At 44.1% G+C, this 22,156-nt stretch overlaps 1 protein-coding gene across 2 annotated transcripts in view; it reads left to right on the top strand.

Moving 5' to 3' along the window:
- JMJD1C (jumonji domain containing 1C) overlaps positions 1–22,156 on the top strand; it is a 214,613-nt gene that overhangs the window by 118,250 nt on the left and 74,207 nt on the right. For both annotated transcript variants that reach the window (XM_060768929.2, XM_060768928.2), the window contains exon 3: positions 9,387–9,500. Coding sequence is in view for 1 of the 2 variants with exons in the window: in XM_060768928.2 (XP_060624911.2) it covers positions 9,387–9,500 (114 nt within the window). In the remaining variant the exon portion in view is untranslated. The remainder of the gene's footprint in view (positions 1–9,386; positions 9,501–22,156) is intronic.

Here is a 22,156-nt window from a genome sequence, read left to right as displayed (position 1 = left end):
GCCCTATACTTGTCTCGTGATTTTTGTATCAGTGTTGTTCACCGCTTTGAGTCGCCTGAGGGCTGAGAAAAGCGGTATATAAATAAAGTAAGTAAGTAAATAAATAAATAAATAAATAGTTTTGAGGATCTGCAGCACCTACTGGATAATACACCAAAAGGAGACATCATTTTCATCACCGGAGACTGGAATGCTAAGTTGGGTAGTCAAATTACTGCTGGGATCACAGGCATACATGGTTTGGGACAACAAAACAAAGCGGGACATAGGCTGATAGAATTTTTCCAGGAAAACTCACTGTGCATAACAAACACTATCTTCCAACAACCTAAAAGATGGTTTTATATGTGGACTTCACTAGATGATCAATACCGAAATCAGATTGACTACATCCTTTGCAGCCAAAGGTCACCATCCAGTTGGTGAAAACAAGACCTGGAATCGACTGTAGTTCAGATCACGAACTTCTTATTGCACATTTTGGAGTCAGGCTAAAGAGATCAGGGAAAATACATAGACCAGTTAATAGGCTTGGTTGATCCAAAAACAAAATGCTTCAAAACTTGTTTCAGATGTAGGGGGCACTGGTGGTTTGATTCTAAAGTCACTTCCAATTTTTTCTGGAAAAAGCCGGGACTTTATGAAATTCTAAATCATTTCTTTAATGGTGGATCCAATTGTGCAATACGCAGAAAATAGCACCGGCACTGAGGAAACTCCAGGGCCTTATCCCTCCCTCATTTTTACACCAATCTTGATGAAACTTGATATACTGCTACAACACATCCTCAGTTAGCATACCAGATTCCAACATGTTAGAACATGTGAACAAGAAAGAAGTTTCCAGAAATGACTATTAATTTCACCCTCTCCCCGCCTCTCAAACAAACTTTTCCTTCTTTCTCTCTCTTTTTTGGCTCCCAACGCTTCCTCTCTCAAAATCTTCCCTTCTCCCTTGCTTTCCTCCGTTTTCCAAAACTCCTTTCCTCTGGCTTCAAACCCTTCCTCTCTCAAAATCCTCCCTTCTTCCTTCCCTTCCTCCATTATCAAAAACTCCTTTCCTCTAGCTCCAAACTCTTTCTTCCACCGCATACCTAACAGCAACAAGCAGCAGCAACAACGGTCCAACCTCTCACCTCCCTTCCCTGGCTGCCAATGAACCTTCCAGCTATGTGCTTGAGTTTATACAGCAATGGCTGCCGGATGCCGCAAATCCCTCCCCTCCCCAAAACGAAACCCCTGATTGGCAGGGAGGCAAGCAACTTAGGCTTTGCCTCCCATCAGGCTTAGTTGCATTAAAATGTTTCATTATAAATCCGACTCACTTCTACATTGCTGAAATCAATCGCGCAAGGTGAGTCGAAAGTATAGGGGACTACAGCCTTATGGAAAAATGCGGAAGTCCCTTCGGAAGGCAAAAATCTGTTTTTCCCCCAAATTACCTCACATCCAAGTGAACCTATCCAACCCTACCAGTTAGATATGATCTCCCAAATATTCTTAGTGAATATGCAGTGGCGATGAAGAATAGATTTAAGGGACTAGATTTAATAAATCAAGTCCCAGAAAAAATATGGCCAGAAATTCACAACATCTTTGAGGAGTCAGCAACAAAGTATGTCCCAAAGAAAGAGAAAACCAAGAAGGCAAGATGGTTGTCTGCTTAGATACTGGAAGTAGCTCAAGAAAGAAGGAAAGCAAAAGGAAACAGTGATAGGGGGAGATATGCCCAATTAAATGCACAATTCCAGAGGTTAGCCAGAAGAGATAAAGAACTGTTTTTAAACAAGCAATGCATGGAAGTGGAAGAAGACAATAGAATAGGAAGGACAAGAGACCTTTTCCAGAAAATTAGAAACGGCAATGCTGTATACTCTCACTCTACCTATTCAACTTGTATGCAGAATACATCATGCAACGTGTTCTGCTGGAGTTAAAATTGCTGGATGAAACATTAACAACCTTAGATATGCAGCTGATACTACTTTGATGGCTGAAAGTGAGGAGGAGCTGAGGAGCCTTATAACCAAGGTGAAAGAAGAAAGTGCAAAAGCCGGGTTGCAGTTAAACATTAAAAAAAACCCCAAGATTATGGCAACCAGACTGATTGATAACTGGCAAATAGAGGGAGAAAACGTTGAGGCAGTGAGAGACTTTGTATTTCTAGGTGCAAAGATTACTGCAGATGCAGACTGCAGCCAGGAAATTAAAAGACATTTACTTCTTGAGAGGAGAGTTAAAGCAATGGTATTCCCCGTAGTAACCTCTGGATGTGAGAGCTGGACCATAAGGGAGGCTGAGCGAAGGAAGATAGACAATGTATTGTCGAAGGCTTTCATGGCTGGAATCACTAAGTTCTTGTGGGTTTTTTCGGGCTATATGGCCATGTTCTAGAGCAGTGGTTCTCAACCTTTTTAATGCCGCGACCCCTTAATACAGTTCCTCACGTTGTGGTGACCCCCAACCATAAAATTATTTTTGTTGCTACTTCATAATTGTAATTTTTGCTACTGTTATGACTCATAAGGTAAATATCTGATATGCAGGATGTATTTTCATTGTTACAAATTGAACATAATTAAAGCATAGTGATTAATCACAAAAACAATATGTTTGGGGGAGTATGGACAATGGATGATGGGATTTGCAATACTTTAAACCGATACAGCTCTGTCTTCCACAGATCACTGCCACCCTCCACCCCCACCCCCAAATGAATGACAGATCTGTACCAGATTTGGCAAAAAGAACCTCAATGACCAACAGAAAATACCTGCAGGGGGTTGGGAGGAATTCACAGTGATTTAATAATAGTAATAATAGAATCCTAGACCTGCAAGAGACCTCCAAAAGCCATCCAGTCCAACCCCCTTCTGTCTTCCTGCAGGAAAACCACAATCAAAGCCCCCGCAACAGATGGCCATTCAACCTCTGCTTAATAATAATAATAATAATAATAATAATAATAATAATAGGATCCTACAGTTAAGAGACCTCGCAAGGGCCATCCAGTCCAACCCCCTCCTGCCTTGATGCAAGAAAAGCACAATCAAATCACACCTGACTGTTGGCCATTCAGACTGCTTAATAATGATTATGGTGATGATGGTGGTGATGATGATGATGATGATGATAATAATAGTAATAGTAATAATAGGATCCTAAAGTTGGAAGGGACCCCCAAAGGCCATCCAGTCCAACCCTCTTCTGCCATAAAGGGATACAATTAAAGCCCTCCCAACAAATTACTCAGCCTTTGCTTAACAACAACAAAAAGAACAACAACAGAATCGTAAGGTGGGAGAGACATCCAAAGGCTATCCAATCCAACCTCATTCTTGCATAAGGGACTGCACAATCAAAGCACTCTTGACAGATGGCCAGTCTGCTTCTGCTTAATGCTGATGATAATAATAATAATAGTAATAATAGAATCCTAAAGTGGGAAGAGACTTCCATGAGCCATTCAGTCTAACCCCCTTCTGCCATAAGGGAAAGACACAATCAAAGTACACCTGACAGATGGCCAGTCTGCCTCTGCTTGATGATGATAATAGAAGGAAGGGTGGAAGGAAAGAGAGGAAGAGGAAAGGAAGGGAGGGAGGAAAAGATGGAGAGGAAGGAGGGACAGGAAGGATGGAAAAAGGAAGGGAGGGAGGGAGGGAAGGAAGGAGGTAAAGTAGGAAAGGAAGGAGAGAAGGGAGGAGGGAGGGAAGGAAAGGGAGGAAGAAGGAAATGAAGGGAGGGAAGGAGGGAAAGAAGGAAAGGAAGAAGGAGGGACAGGAAGGAAGGGAAGGAAGGAGGGAGGGAGGGGAGGGAGGTAAGGAAAGGGAGAAGGGAGGAAGGAAAGAAGGAGGGAAAGGAAGGAGGGAAGGAAGGAAGGAAAGGAAAAGAAGGGGAAGGAAGGAAAGGGAGGAAGAAGGAAAGGAATGAAGAGAGGGAAGCAAGGTCCTTCACTCGGAAGCACCATCCTCTCACGTGAAGCTGCCTCCCGGTCTGGCTGTTAATAGGAGAGGTGGGGGGGAGGAGAGAGAGTGAGTGTGTGTGTGTGTGAGCGTGCTTTGCCGGGGGCAGCCAAGCAAATCAGGGAGAAGAGGGAGGAAACAAAGGAGTTGGAGGTGAAGGAAGGGAGCAGGACTTCAAAACTAAAATTTATTTCTGCCTCTTTCTTTTCTCCCTTCCTGCAGTGAAGGGAGGGAGGCAAGAGTTTGAGAAAAGGGGTGCAATCTCTCTCTCGCCCCCCCCCCCCCCCCGCCTGCCGCTTCCTCCGGGACAAGGAGGAAGAGGAGGAGGAGACGAGGAAAGTCGGGGAATGGGGAAGCTGAAAGGATGAAGGCAGCAGGTGGCGGAGGGACTTTAGGAGCCCTTCAACCGGCACCAGTCCCTTCTTCTCTCCGCTGCAGCTGCAGGGTGCTTTCCCATCCCGCGCCAGGCAAATGATAGGCCACTCACTAGGCCTCGCCTTCCCTTGCCTGGCCACTGGTAGGAAAGAAGCCTTGCAGCCCTCGGGCAACCAAGGCTGCGGTGCCCACCCGCCAAACAGGCGGGAAGGCGTCCTGTGGCAACGGTAGACAGAACAAGGGGCTGGGCGAGCGAGAGCCGAGAGCTGCATGGCTCCTTTCCCGCTGGTGCCCTCCCTCGCCCAAGCCCCATGTGCGGACTAAGGGACGTCCTTCTCTTTCAGGCATGGGTGTTTGCTGGCTCTTTGGCTGCCAGAGGTTGCCCGGCAGCCATTCCAGGGACACAAAGGGGGCGGGGCCAAACGAGGCAGTCCCGCGACCCCTCAAAATTTGCCAGGCGACCCCTCGGGGGGTCGCAACCCCCAGGTTGAGAACCACTGTTCTAGAGGCTTTTCTCCTGACGTTTCGCCTGCATCTATGGCAAGCATCCTGAGAGGTGAGGTCTGTTGGAACTGGGAAAAGGGTTTATATATCTGTGGAATGACCAGGGTGAGACAAAGGACTTTTGTAAGTTGGGCTAGGTGTGAATATTTCAACTGACCACCTTGATTAGCATACAATGGGCTGACTGTGCCTGGAGCAAACTCTTCTTGAAAGGTAGATGTCCCTGCCTGTTTCCTCTCTGCTGTTTTTGCTGTTGCAATTTTAGAATTTTTTAATACTGGTAGCTAGATCTTGTTCATTTTCATGGTTTCCTCCTTTCTGTTGAAATTGTCCACATGTTTGTGTATTTCAATGGCTTCTCTGTGTAGTCTGACATGGTGGTTGTGAGAGTGGTCCAGCATTTTTGTGTTCTCAAATGAAATGCTGTGTCCAGGTTGGTTCATCAGGTGCTCTGCTATAGCTGATTTCTCTGGCTGAAGTAGTCTGCAGTGCCTTTCATGTTCCTTGATTCTTGTTTGGGCGAAGATAGACACTTTTGAACTGTGGTGTTGGAGAAAAATTCTGAGAGTGCATTGGACCGCAAAAAAGATCAAACAAGTCCATATTCCGGGAAATAATGTTCAGCTGCTCACTGGAGGGAAGGATATTAGAGGCAAAGATGAAGTCTTTTGGCCATAATGAGAAGACATGAAAGCTTGGAGAAGATAATGATGCTGGGGGGGAAAGGAAGAAAAAGGGAAGAAAAAGGGGAGAGGGACCGACCAAGGACAAGTTGGATGGATGATATCCTTGAAGTGACTGGCTTGACCTTGAAGGAACTGGGGATAGCGTCGGCCAACAGGGAGCTCTTGCGTGGGCTGGTCTGTGAGATGGTGTGACCTGTATTTCGGAGGAAGGGATTGGCAAACATACCTCTGGATAAACTTTTCATAAGAAAACCCTACTTGTTACTTGAAATAATTGCCGTCTCAGATAATTGCCTGAGCATTTTTGATGTCTTAAAATGCTGGAGGAGAGACAATTTTAATCAGAATATTGGGAAAACAACCCAATGGATCATAGAATCATAGAGTTGGAAGAGACCTCATGGGCCATCAAGTCCAACCCCCTGCCAAGAAGCAGGAAAATTGCATTCAAAGCACACAGACACCCCCCCCCCCGATGGTGGGCCATGGAAACAAAAGCAGAGACAAAAGAGCTGGTGAGTGTATTGGCTTGAATTAACCATTGAGATGTTTTCCTAGAGATCTTTAGTTGTTCTTTTATTGGCACACAAGCTTTCCCGTAACAAAATATTTTAAGAAAATTGCCATATTGTTTCAAGCAAGAGTATATAGAATAAAACAAGTACATCATATAAGGCAAATATCTTTGAAATGAAGTCAACCTAAGACAGTTAAATTCAGTGTGCACCTATGTAACATAAAACAGTGGCAGTATGGACTTCATTTATAAAAATGCATTGTAGTAGCACTGTTTTATTTATTGACCTACATCTAATAAGAACTAGCTTTAACGGTTACATTCTTCCAAGACGGTGGGGAGCATATATATATTTTGGGATGCATAATTGAAAAGCTTCTGCCAATATTTCACAAGAAATGTGACACCTAATATTTCATTTTTGTCCTCTCCCAGCATCCATCATTTGCAGACCTGGGCATCAGCAAAGTGGAACAATTAAGTAAATGTGTGACTTCGTATAATTATAAAAGGAGTTAACTATATATGTGTTTGCATGATGTTGGAATGGCTAGGGAGGTAATATTCAATGTAATATTGTAGAAATTCAGATCTTTCGAATAGTTTGGGGACAGTGTTGTTAACAAAGCCCCATTAGCTGCAGATGTTTATTCTTTTCTGTTTCATTTGCATGCATTTCTTCTATCTCGATAGGGCTGTAGACTCAGCACATATCTGCCTTCCCAAGAGCAATGTAATCAGTTTATTTGGCTTGCATCCTTCAGATTTTTTTGTGTTCTTGTGGAGTTTCCATGGTAACATTTCAAAATTGTTGTAGCTGTTTATCTTTGCACTCTTTCTATACCTTTAGAAGATGAATGTGAATTATTGTGGTATATGAACTGAAAAACAAACAAAGAACAGGAAAAAATATCTACGAGGTTCATTGTCAGTGCTAGGAGTTCTATGTTTGCTGTATGTGTAACTGTTACTACTTATGAAATCCTAAAATGCGCACACTTGGACATGTTCGTAATCAATTCAGACACCTCATCCTTTCTTGACAGAATGTTTATACTTTAAGAGTTTAATGAGAATGTTCAATTAAGGAATTTCGGGAAAACTAAATTAGTAGCTAATAAAATGTGTATTAAAAATGTTAGAACCTATCAGTAAGTTCTGTGCAATATTGCATAAATTCACAAAATACTAAATTAAACTATGGATGACAGCCTTATCTTTGTGGCTCTTGCAACATCTTTTTAAAACCTCTGTCTTTCAGGAAATTCCTGTACTAACGTTTTTGCCCAGCCTAGTTGTGTTTTCCTTTGTCTGTGCTCAGATGTTTTTCCTCATCACAAAAACTGTTTTTGTATAGAGCTATTGTAATCTGATGTAGTGATATGTAATGCTGTTATGACAGTATGATGCAGGAGGAATGGTTCATATTGCTAGAAGTTGACAGAGTTTTGAAAGCAGCTACATGTATTTTTTAGTGAAGGCAAGTGATTGAGCCACTTGCTTAGGGTGACCCAATGGGGTGGTGACAAAATAATAAATTGATGGAGCAAAGAGATTTTCTCAATCCAATATAAATATTGGGGTTTTTTCCTTTCTAGAGTAGAAAACCTGCAAAATTTTGTAAAGTAAAATCTCCTGTCTGAAATAGAAAACAGTGAAATAAGCCAATAATATCACAACTGAGAACATGATTTCATTTTGACCCTTTTATGAGCATTGTTCCCTTTTGTATATTTTGATACGTTGATACTGCAGTGTATTAGAGACTTGCTTTTTAATCCCAAATGACAGCAAGTATGTCATGCACACAAGGACATGCCTAACTCACACTGCGTAAAGCTAATTGCAAAAATATGCACAGCCGTGGATATTTTTTCTTCCCACTGTTTTGCAAATGCAAGACAGAAGGACTTTCTCTTCTCCCCTTTCTTTTCTCATCCTCATGTATTAGTAAAAATATTTTTTGATGCTTGGGATATCATGACCCATTTATAGACACTGGTTTCACAGAATAATAGATCAAAACTACCTTTTCCATCCTGCAAAGCTGGCTCTACTTGGTAGCTAAACTGTGCTGGGGAAATCTACTGAGAGAGGACACTTCAATTCAGCCCTATGATAAAAGGAACAGTACTAAATTCAAATCAAAGTTGAACCATTGCAATGCTTAATAATGTGCAAGGAGCTAATCTGGTTCCCAGACCTGAAATCTTTTATTCTTGGTAGTAAAAATAATAATAGATGAGTCTGTTATTTCACACACTAAAAGATTCTGCAACTTTCAACTTTGTTTCCTATTTAGTCATTTAACAATTTCTACTATCTTGCTCAATCCCAGACTTGTTGTTCAGCCTTTCCATTTGATGTAGGTGAATGAAATAATCGTATGTCCTGTTTTGTCATCTGTTTTGCCTCCTTTTCTGTTGCTGTCTTTTAATTTATTTACGGTATTTTATTTTAATTACAATATTTCTAAGATATCTGTAATCCTCTTGAGGCTACTTCAGTTATAGCATATCATACAAAAATATGTAACAATAAAAGAGCTACAAATATTAAAATTTTTACAAACATCAGCACCAAGAATATCCTTAGTAAACTAGAAATGGTCTTACTTCATGGTTAACCTAAAAACCAGAGCCAAATGAATACACATGCTTGTATGTCTGTGTTCCTTTATACACTGAAAATTCTGAAGCTATGATCTATTAGCTTTTGATGGGAAGAGGCATAATGGCAGTGAATGCTGAAAAGCGCAGGGTGGTTATGGCAAACGGACAGATTGAGGGAAAGGAGGAAAAAATGGGTTGCATCCCAACTTAATCATACTCATTCAAATTAATAGAATTTTAAACAGCATCACTTAAATTTACATCTCAGTGATTTCAATGGCTATATGCTGAATAAATTGGTACCCAACCCCATAATACTTTGAGCAGTGCGCATGCATGTACGCATGTAGTTATATTGGTTGTGTTAGCCTATATAGAATCATAGAGTTGGAAGAGACCTCATGGGCCATCCAGTCCAATCCCCTGCCAAGAAGCAGGAATATTGCATTCAAAGCACCCCAGACAGATGGCCATCTAGTTTAAAAGCTTCCAAAGAAGGAGCCTCCAATCTCATATTTTGAATGAGATTGAATAAAAACTTAATATAAAGACTACATTAAACTATTATGTTTTAGTATGAGGAACTAGTATTGTTCAAACATTAATTCAGATTTAATACAGATTTTTAAAGTCAAAATTCCTTCTCTTTTCCTATCATAATGTGTAATTTTTTTGTAATTTTTGAAGTATCTATAGCAATGTCTTGAACCTGTTTTTTTCCCCACAGACTTTCAAACCCTTGGTTGGGAAAAGTGTGTACAATTCTATCACTGTAGTTGAATTTCTTGTGGACAAGCAGTTGGATTTTGTGACTGAAGATAGTGCCTTTCAGCCCTATCAGGTAAGAATTCACGTGTTATTATATTAAATATTTCTCAGTCAATTGCAGTAAACTGAGCAGTCATCTGTGCTCATTCAGGGAGAGTAGAAGTATCTTTTCTTTAGGAATTGGTGGAACACTTGAAGAACATTGTATTGCAATCAACCCAACTTTACCTTCTGGATCCCCTATCCAAATATATTACATTGCTGTCTCACCCAGTGTTTTAATTTTTAATCCCATTAGAATTGGCCCTGCTTATAGTGTTTTATCTCTATTTTAAATGTTGCGATTTTGTATTGTTGATGTGTTAATTTGTTTTTGTATTGTATTTTTATTTTTACATTTTATTGCTTTGTTTTGTTATATTGATGTATTGTGTTGCTGGGCTTGGCCTCATGTTAGCTGCCCTGAGTCCCCATGGGGAGATGGTGGCGGGGTATAAATAAAGATTATTATTATTATTATTATTATTATTATTATTATTATTGATATACTGAAACCAATGTAGACACTTTATCTTCAGTTTTATTTGTTATAATTTGTAATTCAGTTTTAAATTTATGCTCTAGTCACAGAGATGTAATTTGATAGCTATATTTGTCTTTAACTATGGTTGTGCATCTGTATGTGGGTTTCTGTCCACCTATCATGTTCTGTCCTATGGAATCAATTGGTTGATGCTATATATTCTAGAATCCTTTAAAAATATAATAATAATCATCATCATCATCTTTATTTATACCCCGCCACCATCTCCCCAATGGGGACTCGGGGCGGCTAACATGAGGCCGAGCACAAACATAATACAACAAAATAATATGCAAGACAATAGAAAATAAACACAACAAATACATAATACAATAAAAGAAAATAAACAATACATAATAACATAAAATCAGTCACAAAGGGCGGGCCAAATGTACAAGATAAAATGCTAAAAATGTTAAAACCCTGGGTGAGAGAGGAAGTAGAAAAAAGTGTATTTGTAATGGAGGAGCCTGAGCAGTGGGGCTTGGGCTTCATTAGGGGTAGGGGAAAGTGCATTGTGTAAACAAACTGTAGGTGGAGACTAACAAAAATGGGTTGGGTGGTCACTCTCCGAAGGCACACCGGAAAAGCCAAGTTTTTAGCTCTTTTTAAAAAGCTGCTAGGTTGCCTAATCTCACCTGGTAGTGAGTTCCAAAGTTGGAGGGCCACAGCGGAGAAGGCTCTCTCCCTCGTACTCACTAGCTGTGCTTGTGATAGGGGAAGGGGCGAAAGGAGGGCCTCTCTAGAAGATCGAAGAGATCGTGCAGGTAGGAGATGTGGTTGGTGGCAGAATAAGTGGCTGGTAAATTCCTACCAAGAATTGTGGTTATGCAACTGTATTTCATATGCTGAAATTAATGTGTTTGGTATTTTAAAGTGATTTTTTAAAACAGATATCCAATTAGGAACTAGCTTTAGCATACCCAACAAGCTTGTTACGCCTTGATTATCCTCTTTTTAGCCTCAGAAGTCTTACCAGCAGTATCTTAAAGAACTCTTTCCTATTTTCCCATCTTTTTTCATTTCCAGAATTTTAATATCAGTGCCATAGCTCATCTTGTACAGGCCTGTCGTCCTGCCTTTTTTCTGATTAAGGTATGTTAGCAAAAGGGCCTCTCTGACTTAGTGGCATGGGTATGTGGCAAGGCTGACATCTTTTAGGGCTGTGTATGAAGATTTAGTGAAAAGTGTAGCTTACAATTGTGGGCATTGTATTTGTATGTGGATGGTGATTGCTTAAGGGAAGGAGAAAAAGGAAGTGATGCAGTGAAAATGAAGATGAGGAACACAAAAGAGACATGCACAAGAAGTGGAAAAAGGGAGAAATCACCAAAGAAGAATTCAAACAAATAGCCAACACCTGTAGGGAAAAGGTCCGCAAGGCTAAAGCACAAAACGAGCTCAGGCTTGCCAGGGACATTAAAAACAAGAAAAAGGGCTTCTTTTCTTATGTCAGTAGAAAAAGGAAAAACAAGGAGGCGATAGGGCCTCTTCGAGGAGAAGATGGGGCAATGCTGACAGGGGGTAGGGAAAAGGCAGAACTACTTAATGCCTTCTATGCCTCGGTCTTCTAACAAAAAGAAAGTCATCTTCAACCTCAGCAAGATGGAGTGGATGAGGGATTAGAGGACATCCAACCCCAAATTGGGAAACAAGTCGTCCAGGAATACCTGGCCACTCTAAATGAGTTCAAGTCCCCAGGGCCAGATCAACTACACCCAAGAGTACTGAAGGAGCTGGCGGAAGTCATTTCGGGACCATTGGCAATCATCTTTGAGAGTTCTTGGAGAACGGGAGAAGTTCCAGCAGATTGGAGGAGGGCCAATGTGGTCCCAATCTTCAAGAAGGGAAAAAAGGATGACCCAAACAATTACCGTCCGGTCAGCCTCACGTCGATACCAGGCAAGATTCTGGAAAAGATTGTTAAGGAAGTGGTCTGTTTATCAAAAACACTTCATGCCAGACTAATCTGGTCTCTTTTTTTGATAGAGTTACAAGCTGGGTAGATGCGGGGAATGCCGTGGATGTAGCGTACCTGGATTTCAGTAAGGCCTTTGACAAGGTCCCCCATGACCTTCTGGCAAACAAACTAGTCCAATGTGGGCTAGGCAAAACTACGGTGAGGTGGATCTGTAATTGGTTAAATGGATGAACCCAGAGGGTGCTCACTAATGCTTCCTCCTCATCTTGGAAAGAAGTGACAAGTGGAGTGCCGCAGGGTTCCGTCCTGGGCCCAGTCCTGTTCAACATCTTTATTAATGACTTAGATGAAGGGCTAGTAGGCATGATCATCAAGTTTGCAGACGACACCAAATTGGGAGGGATAGCCAATACTCCAGAGGACAGGAGTAGGATTCAAAACGATCTCAACAGATTAGAGAGATGGGCCAAAACTAACAAAATGAAGTTCAACAGGGACAAATGCAAGGTACTCCACTTAGGCAGAAAAAACGAAATGCAAAGATACAGAATGGGGGACGCCTGGCTTGAGAGCAGAATGTGTGAAAAAGATCTTGGAGTCCTCGTGGACAACAAGTTAATCATGAGCCAACAATGTGATGTGGTGGCAAAAAAAGCCAATGGGATTTTGGCCTGCATCAATAGGAGCCTAGTGTCTAGATCTAGGGAAGTAATGCTACCCCTCTATTCCGCTTTGGTTAGACCACACCTGGAATATTGTGTCCAATTCTGGGCACCACAATTCAAGAGAGATATTGACAAGCTGGAATGTGTCCAGAGGAGGGCGACTAAAATGATCAAGGGTCTGGAGAACAAGCCCTATGAGGAGCAGCTTAAGGAGCTGGGCATGTTTAGCCTGAAGAAGAGAAGCCTGAGAGGAGATATGATGGCCATGTATAAACATGTGAGAGGAAGCCACAGGGAGGAGGGAGCAATTTTTTTTCTGCTTCCTTGGATACTAGGCCGTGGAACAGTGGCCTCAAACTACAAGAGAGGAGATTCCATCTGAACACGAGGAAGAACTTCCTGACTGTGAGAGCCGTTCAGCAGTGGAACTCTCTGCCCCGGAGTGTGGTGGAGGCTCCTTCTTTGGAAGCTTTTAAACAGAGGCTGGATGGCCATCTGTCAGGGGTGATTTGAATGCAATATTCCTGCTTCTTGGCAGAATGGGGTTAGACTGGATGGCCCATGAGGTCTCTCCCAACTCTTTGATTCTGTGATTCTATTCAATTCTAATGCATCAGTTTTCTGATTTCAACTTGAAACTTGACATTGCTGCTTGAACAACTATTAAAATGTTTATATGTGTGTCTTCCGCTCTACCAAACCCTCTAAAATGGTTAGCAGTAGTTTTTCATGATCCTCTCTAACCTTCTGTCCACCCCACAGCATCAGAGTAATGTAGCAGAAAGACAAGCAAGGTTCATGGAGGAGGGTACAGCTTTCGGCAGTTATCTCAGCTCTGTTCTTCCCATGTCCTCAGAGCAGCAAACAAGGATTGTCCTTACCACCTGTATTTGGTTCATGATTAATGCAGATTTGCTGTTCTGTTCTCATTGTTGGAACACAGGCTCATAACAGTCCTCCTTCCTTCACTCCCTGCTGTCCTGTCTTGGGAGAGAGAATAGAAGAGTTTGGGCTGTAGGTTTGCTTTTGCGAGGGTTGGGGAGCTTGAGTAGATACATCTTATTGGGTGTTAGACACTTCTATCTATCTATATATCTATATATCTATATCTATATCTATACATATAATAAAGGTGGAAGTTTGTATGTGGAGGACAAAAGTGCGGCGGTGTGGCGGTGTATCTGCCAGCATTATGATTGGCCAGCCTGAAAGTTCCAACATTCGGATTGGCTGCCGCAGTGGTGCTATTTGCATATGGTCTCTGATTGGCCAGCTTCAATAGGAGCCCCTGGTGGAGAAAAGAGTTCATGGCAGAAACAGGGACATGAGAAGGAAATTTGCATATGGTCTCTGATTGGCCAGCCTCAATTCCAAGATTCCGAGATGACTAAGAGAGGAAAGGAAAAGGCCAGAGGGGGCTGAGTCAGACAATTACCAGTACAGACTACACTTGGCACACAGAGCCTGCAAGACCGACTCGACATCCTACTGCAACCATGGATGATGGGACTTGCAGTACCATCACTCACATTCTGAGACCGCTGTTAACCTCTTCCAATGACTAATCAGGACCAAACTTGCCACATAGGCCTCTTATGACCCACTTTACGCCTAGTGTGGTTTGGCGGGGGATGGACCATGGATTATGGGACTTGCAGTACCTTTGCTCAATTCTTGAGACCACTGCAACCCTCATCCAATTACTGATAAAGACCAAACTTGGCACACTGAGTCTCCATGACCCACTCTACATCCTGGTGCGGCTTGGAGGAGGATGCACCATGGATGAGGGGACTTGCAATACCTGCACTCCCTTCCTAAAACCATTATAACTGCCAACAATGATGGATCAGGACCACAATTTACACAGAGAGCCCGCATAACCCACTCTACATCCTGTTGCGGTTTGGAAGAATTTGACAATGGATGATGGGACTTGCAGTCACTTCACTCACTTCCTGAGACCACTGAGACCCTTGCCAATGACTGATCAAGACCAAACTTGGCACACAGAGTCCCCATGACCCACTCTACATCCTGGTGTACTTTCGAGGAGGACAGACCATGGATGATAGGACTTCAAGTACCTCCACTCTCTTCCAAGACTGCTGCAACCCACATCTAATGTCCGAACAAAACCAAACTTGGCACACAGAGCCCCCATGACCCACTCTACATCCTACTGCGGTTTGAAGTAGGGCATGCCATGGATGATGGGACTTGAAGTACCTCTACTCGCTTTCCGAGACTGCTGCGACCCTCAACAATGACTGAACAACATCAAACTTGGCACATAGACCTCTCATGACCCACTTTACGCCATGATGTGGTTTGACTGTGGATCGAGCATGGATTATGGGACTTGCAGTCTCTTCGCTCAATTCCTGAGACCACTGCAACCATCATCCAATTTCCGCTAAGGACCAAACTTGGCACACCGGGTCTCCATGATGCACTCTACATCCTGGTGCGGTTTGGAGGATGATACACCATGGATGATGGGACTTGCAGTTTCTTCACTCACTTAGTGAAACTACTGAGACCCTCATCCAATGACTGATGAAGACCAAACTTGGCACACAGAAACCCCATGGCCAACTCAACATTCTGGTGAGGTTTGGGGGAGAACAGACTATGGATGATGGGATTTCAAGTACCTCCACACACTTCCCAAGACTGCTGCAACCCTCATCTAATGACCAATCAAGACCAAACTTGGCACACAGAGCCCCCATGAGAGACTCTACATCCTGGTGCTGTTTGGAGGAGGATGGACAATGGATGATGGGACTTGCAGTACCTTCACTCACTTCCTGAAACCACAGTGACATTCATCCAAATACCAATAAAGACCAAACTTGGCACAGAGAGCCCCCATGGCCAACTCAACATTCTGGTGATGTTTGCGGGAGACTATGGATGATGGGACTTGCAGTACCTTAACTCACTTTCTGAGACTGCTGTGACTCTCATCCAATGACTGATCAAAACCAAACTTAGCACACAGAGCCCCCACGACCCACTCTCCATCCTGGTGCAGTTTGGAAGAGGATGGATCACAGATGATGGGACTCACAGTACTTCACTAACTTCCTGAGACCACTGCGAGCCATATAAATAACTGATAAACACCAGCCTTGATATACAATTCCTTTCTCTAATAACCCGGGCAGCGCTGGGTCCCCAAGCTAGTCTATATCTATATCTATATCTATATCTATATCTATCTATATCTATATCTATGTATATAATAAAAGTCAAAACTTGTATGCGGAGGACAAAAGTGTGGCGGGAGGAGTATGTGCCAGAGTTCTGATTGGCTGCCGCTGTGGTGCTATTTGCATATGGTCTCTGATTGGCCAGCTTCAATAGGAGCCCCTGGTGGAGAAAAGAGTTCATGGCAGAAACGGGGACATGAGAAGGAAATTTGCATATGGTCTCTGATTGGCCAGCCTCAATTCCAAGATTCCGAGATGACAAAGAGAGGAAAGGAAAAGGCCAGGGGCTGAGTCAGACAATTACCAATACAGACCAGACTTGGCACACAGAGCCTGCAAGACCCACTCGACATCCTACTGCACTCATTTCCTGAAACCACAGTGACACTTATCCAAATACCAAGAAAGACCAAACTTGGCACAGAGAGCCCCCTTGGCCAACTCAACATTTTGGTGAGGTTTGGGGGAGAACAGACTATGGATGATGGGACTTCAAGTACCTCCACTCACATCCCAAGACTTCTGCAACAGTCATCCAGTGACCAATCAAGGCCAAACCTAGCACACAGAGCCCCCATGACCTACTCTGCATCCTGCTGCAGTTTGAAGGAGGATGGACTTTGGATGATGGGACTTGCAGTACTTTCACTCACTTACTGAAACAACTGCCGCCCTCATCCAATGACTGATAAAGACCAAACTTGGCACACAGAGCCCCCATGACACACTATATACTGCTGCTGTTTGAAGGAGGGTTGACCATGGATGATGGGACTTCAAGTACCTTGACTCACTTTCTGAAAACAATGCAACCATCATCCAATGACCAATAAAGACCAAATTTGGCATAGAGAACTGCCATTACCCACTTTCTCTAATAACCCGGGCAGCGCCGGGTCCCCAAGCTAGTATATAATAAAAGTCAAAACTTGTATGCGGAGGACAAAAGGGTGGCGGTGTATGTGCTCGCTTTCTGATTGGCCAGCCTGAAAGTTCAAAGATTCCGATTGGCTGGGCAGCGGTGCTATTTGCATATGGTCTCTGATTGGCCAGCTTCAATAGGAGCCTCTGGTGGAGAAAAGAGTTCATGACAGAAACGGAGTCATGAGAAGGAAATTTGCATATGGTCTCTGATTGGCCAGCCTCAATTCCAAGATTCCGAGATGACAAAGAGAGGAAAGGAAAAGGCCAGAGGGAGCTGAGTCAGAAAATTACGAATACAGACCACACTTGGCACACAGAGCCTGCAAGACCGACTCGACATCCTACTGCAACCATGGATGATGGGACTTGCAGTACCATCACTAACACTCTGAGACGGCTGTTAACCTCGTCCAATGACTGATCAGGTCCAAACTTGCCACATAGACCTCTCATGACCCACCTTATGTCCTGGTGTGGTTTGGACGAAGATGGACCATGGATTATGGGACTTGCAGTACCTTTGCTCAATTCCTGAGACCACTGCAACCCTCATCCAATTAGCAATAAAGACCAAACTTGGCACACTGAGTCTCCATGATGCACTTTACATCCTGGTGCAGTTTGGAGGAGGATGCACCATGGACGATGGGACTTGCAATACCTGCACTCCCTTCCTAAGACCATTACAACTGCCAACTATGATGGATCAGGACCACGATTTACACAGAAAGCCCGCATGACCCACTCTACATCATGGTACGGATTGGAAGAATTTGACATTGGATGATGGGACTTGCAGTACCTTCACTCACTTCCTGAAACCACAGTGACATTCATCCAAATACCAATAAAGACCAAACTTGGCACAGAGAGCCCCCATGGCCAACTCAACATTCTGGTGATGTTTGAGGGAGACTATGGATGATGGGACTTGCAGTATCTTAACTCACTTTCTGAGACTGCTGTGACCCTCATCCAATGACTGATCAAGACTAAACTTAGCACACAGAGCCCCCATGACCCTCTCTCCATCCTGGTGCACTTTCGAGGAGGACAGACCATGGATGATGGGACTTCAAGTACCCCACTCCCTCCACTCCCTTCCCAAGACTGCTGCAACCCTTACTAATGTCCGATCAAGACCAAACTTGGCACACAGAGCCACCTTGACCCACTCTACATCCCGATGCTGTTTGGAGGAGGACGGACAATGGATGATGGGACTTCAAGTTCCTTCACTCACTTCCTGAAAACAATGCAGCCGTTATCCAATGACCAATAAAGACCAAATTTGGCATACAGAACCGCCATTACCCACTTTCTCTAATAATCCGAGCAGCGCCGGGTTCCCAAGCTAGTATATAATAAAAGTCAAAACTTGTATGCGGCGGATGTGTGGCGGTGTATGTGCCGGCTTTCTGATTGGCCAGCCTGAAAGTTCCACGATTCTGATTGGCTGCTGCTGTTGTACTATTTGCATATGGTCCCTGATTGGCCTGCTTCAACAGGAGCCCCTAGTGGAGAAAAGGGTTCATGACAGGAATGGGGACATGACAGAAGGAAATTTGCATTTGGTCTCTGATTGGCCAGCCTCAATTCCAAGATTCTGAATGGCTGCTGCTGTGGTGCTATTTGCATATGCTCCCTGATTGGCCTGCTTCAACAGGAGCCCCTGGTGGAGAAAAGGGTTAATGACAGAAACATGGACATGACAGAAGGAAATTTGCATTTGGTCTCTGATTGGCCAACCTCAATTCCAAGGTTCCGAGATCACAAAGAGGAAAGGAAAAGGCCAGGGGAGGCTGGGTCAGAAAATTACCAATACAGAGCCCACAAGACCCACTCGACATCCTACTGCAGTTTGGAGGAGGATGAACCATGGATGATGGGACTTACAGTCCCATCACTCACATTCTGAGACTGCTGTTAACCTCATCCAATGACTGATCAGGACCAAACTTGGCACATTGACCTCTCATGACCCACTTTACGTCCTGGTGTGGTTTGGCTGGGGATGGACCGTGGATTATGGGACTTGCAGTACCTTTGCTCAATTCCTGCAACCCTCATCCAATTACCGATAAAGACCAAACTTGGCACACTGAGTCTCCATGATGCACTCTACATCCTGGTGCGGTTTGGGGGAGGATGCACCATGGACGATGGGACTTGCAATACCTGCACTCCCTTCCTGAGACCATTACAGCTGCCAACAGTGATGGATCAGGATCACAATTCTCACAGAAAGCCCGCATGACCCACTCTACATCCTGGTGTGGTTTGGAAAAATTTGGAAATGGATGATGGGACTTGCAGTCACTTCACTCACTTCCTGAGACCACCAAGACCCTCACCAATGACCGATCAAGACCAAATTTGGCACACAGAGTTCCCATGATGCACTCTACATCCTGGTACACTTTCAAGGAGGACAGACCATGGATGATGGGACTTCAAGTACCTCCACTCCCTTCCCAAGACTGCTGCAACACTCATTTAATGTCCGATCAAGACCAAACTTGGCACACAGAGCCCCCATGACCCACTCTACATCTTGATGCTGTTTGGAGGAAGGTTGACCATGGATTATGGGACTTGCAGTACCTTTACTCATTTACTGAAACCACTGCGACCCTAATTCAATGACTGATAAAGACCAAACTTAGCACACAGAGCCCCCATGGATGATGGGACTTCAAGTACCTTCACTCACTTCCTGAAAACAATGCCACCGTCATCCAATGACCAATAAAGACCAAATTTGGCATACAGAAGCGCCATTACCCACTTTCTCTAATAACCCCGGGCAGCGCCGGGTCCCCAAGCTAGTATATAATAAAAGTCAAAACTTGTATGCGGCGGATGTGTGGCGGTGTATGTGCCGGCTTTCTGATTGGCCAGCCTGAAAGTTCCAAGATTCTGACTGGCTGCTGCTGTGGTGCTATTTGCATATGATCCCTGATTGGCCTGCTTCAACAGGAGCCCCTGGTGGAGAAAAAGGTTCATGACAGAAACAGGGGTATGACAGAAGGAAATTTGCATATGGTCTCTGATTGGCCAGCCTCAATTCCAAGATTCCAAGATGACAAAGAGAGGAAAGGAAAGGCTAGGGGCTCTGTCAGAACATTACCAATACAGACCACACTTGGCAAACAGAGCACACAAAACCCACTCTACATCCTACTGCAGTTTGGAGAAGGATGAGCCATGGATGATGGGACTTGCAGTACGACCACTCACATTCTGAGACCGCTGTTAACCTCATCCAATGACTGATCAGGACCAAACTTGGCACATAGACCTCTCATGGCCCACTTTACGTCCTGGTGTGGTTTGGTCGGGGATGGACCATGGATTATGGGACTTGCAGTACCTTTGCTCAATTCTTGAGACCACTGCAACCCTCATCCAATTACCGATAAAGACCAAACTTGGCACACTGAGTCTCCATGACCCACTCTACATCCTGCTGCGGCTTGGAGGAGGATGCACCATGGACGATGGGACTTGCAATACCTGCACTCCCTTCCTAAGACCATTACAACTGCCAACAATGATGGATCAGGACCACAATTTACACAGAGACCCAGCATGACCCACTCTACATCCTGGTGCGGTTTGGAAGAATTTGACAATGGATGATGGGACTTGCAGTCACTTCACTCACTTCCTGAGACCACTGAGACCCTTGCCAATGACTGATCAAGACCAAACTTGGCACACAGAGTTCCCATGACCCACTCTACGTCCTGGTGCACTTTGGAGGAGGACAGACCATGGATGATGGGACTTGAAGTACCTCCACTCCCTTCCCAAGACGGCTGCAACCCTCATCTAATGTCGGATCAAGATCAAACTTGGCACACAGAGCCCCCATGACCCACTCTGCATCCTGCTGCAGTTTGAAGGAGGATCGACTTTGGATGATGGGACTTACAGTACTATCACTCACATTCTGAGACCGCTGTTAACCTCATCCAATGTCTGATCAGGACCAAACTTGCCACATAGACCTCTCATGACCCACTTTACGTCCTGGTGTGTGTTTGGCTGCTGATCGACCATGGATTATGGGACTTGCAGTACTTTTGCGCAATACCCAAGACCACTGCAACACTCATCCAATTACCGATAAAGACCAAACTTGGCACACTGAGTCTCCATGATGCACTCTACATCCAGGTGCAGTTTGAAGGAGGATGCACCATGGACGATGGGACTTGCAATACCTGCACTCCCTTCCTAAGACCATTACAACTGCCAACAATGATGGATCAGCACCACAATTTACACAGAGACCCAGCATGACCCACTCTACATCCTGGTGCGGTTTGGAAGAATTTGACAATGGATGATGGGACTTGCAGTCACTTCACTCACTTCCTGTAACCACTGAGACCCTCGCCAATGACTAATCAAGACTAAACTTGGCACATGGAGCTCCAATGACCCACTCAACATCCTGGTGCACTTTGGAGGAGGACAGACCATGGATGATGGGAATTCAAGTACCTCCACTTCCGAAGATTGCTACAACCCTCTTCTAATGACCAATCAAGACCAAAGTTGGCACACAGAGCCCCCATGACCCACTCTACATCCTGCTGCAGTTTTGGAGAAGGGTGGACCACGGATGATGGCACTTCAAGTACCTTCAATCACTTCCTGAAAACAATGCAGCCATTATCCAATGACCAATAAAGACCAAACTTGGCATACAGAACCGCCATTACCCACTTTTTCTAATAACCCGGGCAGCGCCGGATCCACAAGCTAGTATATAATAAAAGTCAAAACTTGTATGCGGCGGATGTGTGGCGGTGTATGTACCGGCTTTCTGATTGGCCAGCCTGAAAGTTCCAAGATTCTGATTGGCTGCTGCTGTGGTGCTATTTGCATATGATCCCTGATTGGCCTGCTTCAACAGGAGCCCCTGGTGGAGAAAAGAGTTCATGACAGAAACGGGGACATGAGAAGGAAATTTGCATATGGTCTCTGATTGGCCAGCCTCAATTCCAATATTCCGAGATGACAAAGAGAGGAAAGGAAAGGCCAGGGGCTCTTTCAGAAAATTACCAATACAGACCACACTTGGCAAAAAGAGCACACAAGACCCACTCTACATCCTACTGCAGTTTGGAGGAGGATGAACCATGGATGATGGGACTTGCAGTACCATCACTCACATTCTGAGACCGCTGTTAATCTCATCCAATGACTGATCAGGACCAAACTTGGCACATAGACCTCTCATGACCCACTTTACGTCCTGGTGTGGTTTGGCTGGGGATGGACCGTGGATTATGGGACTTGCAGTACCTTTGCTCAATTCCGGAGACCACTGCAACCCTCATCCAATTAGCGATAAAGATCAAACTTGGCACACTGAGTCTCCATGATGCACTCTACATCCTGGTG

The sequence above is a fragment of the Anolis sagrei genome, chromosome 3 (assembly GCF_037176765.1).
Source record: "Anolis sagrei isolate rAnoSag1 chromosome 3, rAnoSag1.mat, whole genome shotgun sequence".
Taxonomy (NCBI): Eukaryota; Metazoa; Chordata; class Lepidosauria; order Squamata; family Dactyloidae; genus Anolis; species Anolis sagrei.
Note: the sequence above shows the minus strand (reverse complement) of the source record. Positions and strands in the feature narration are given on the sequence as shown.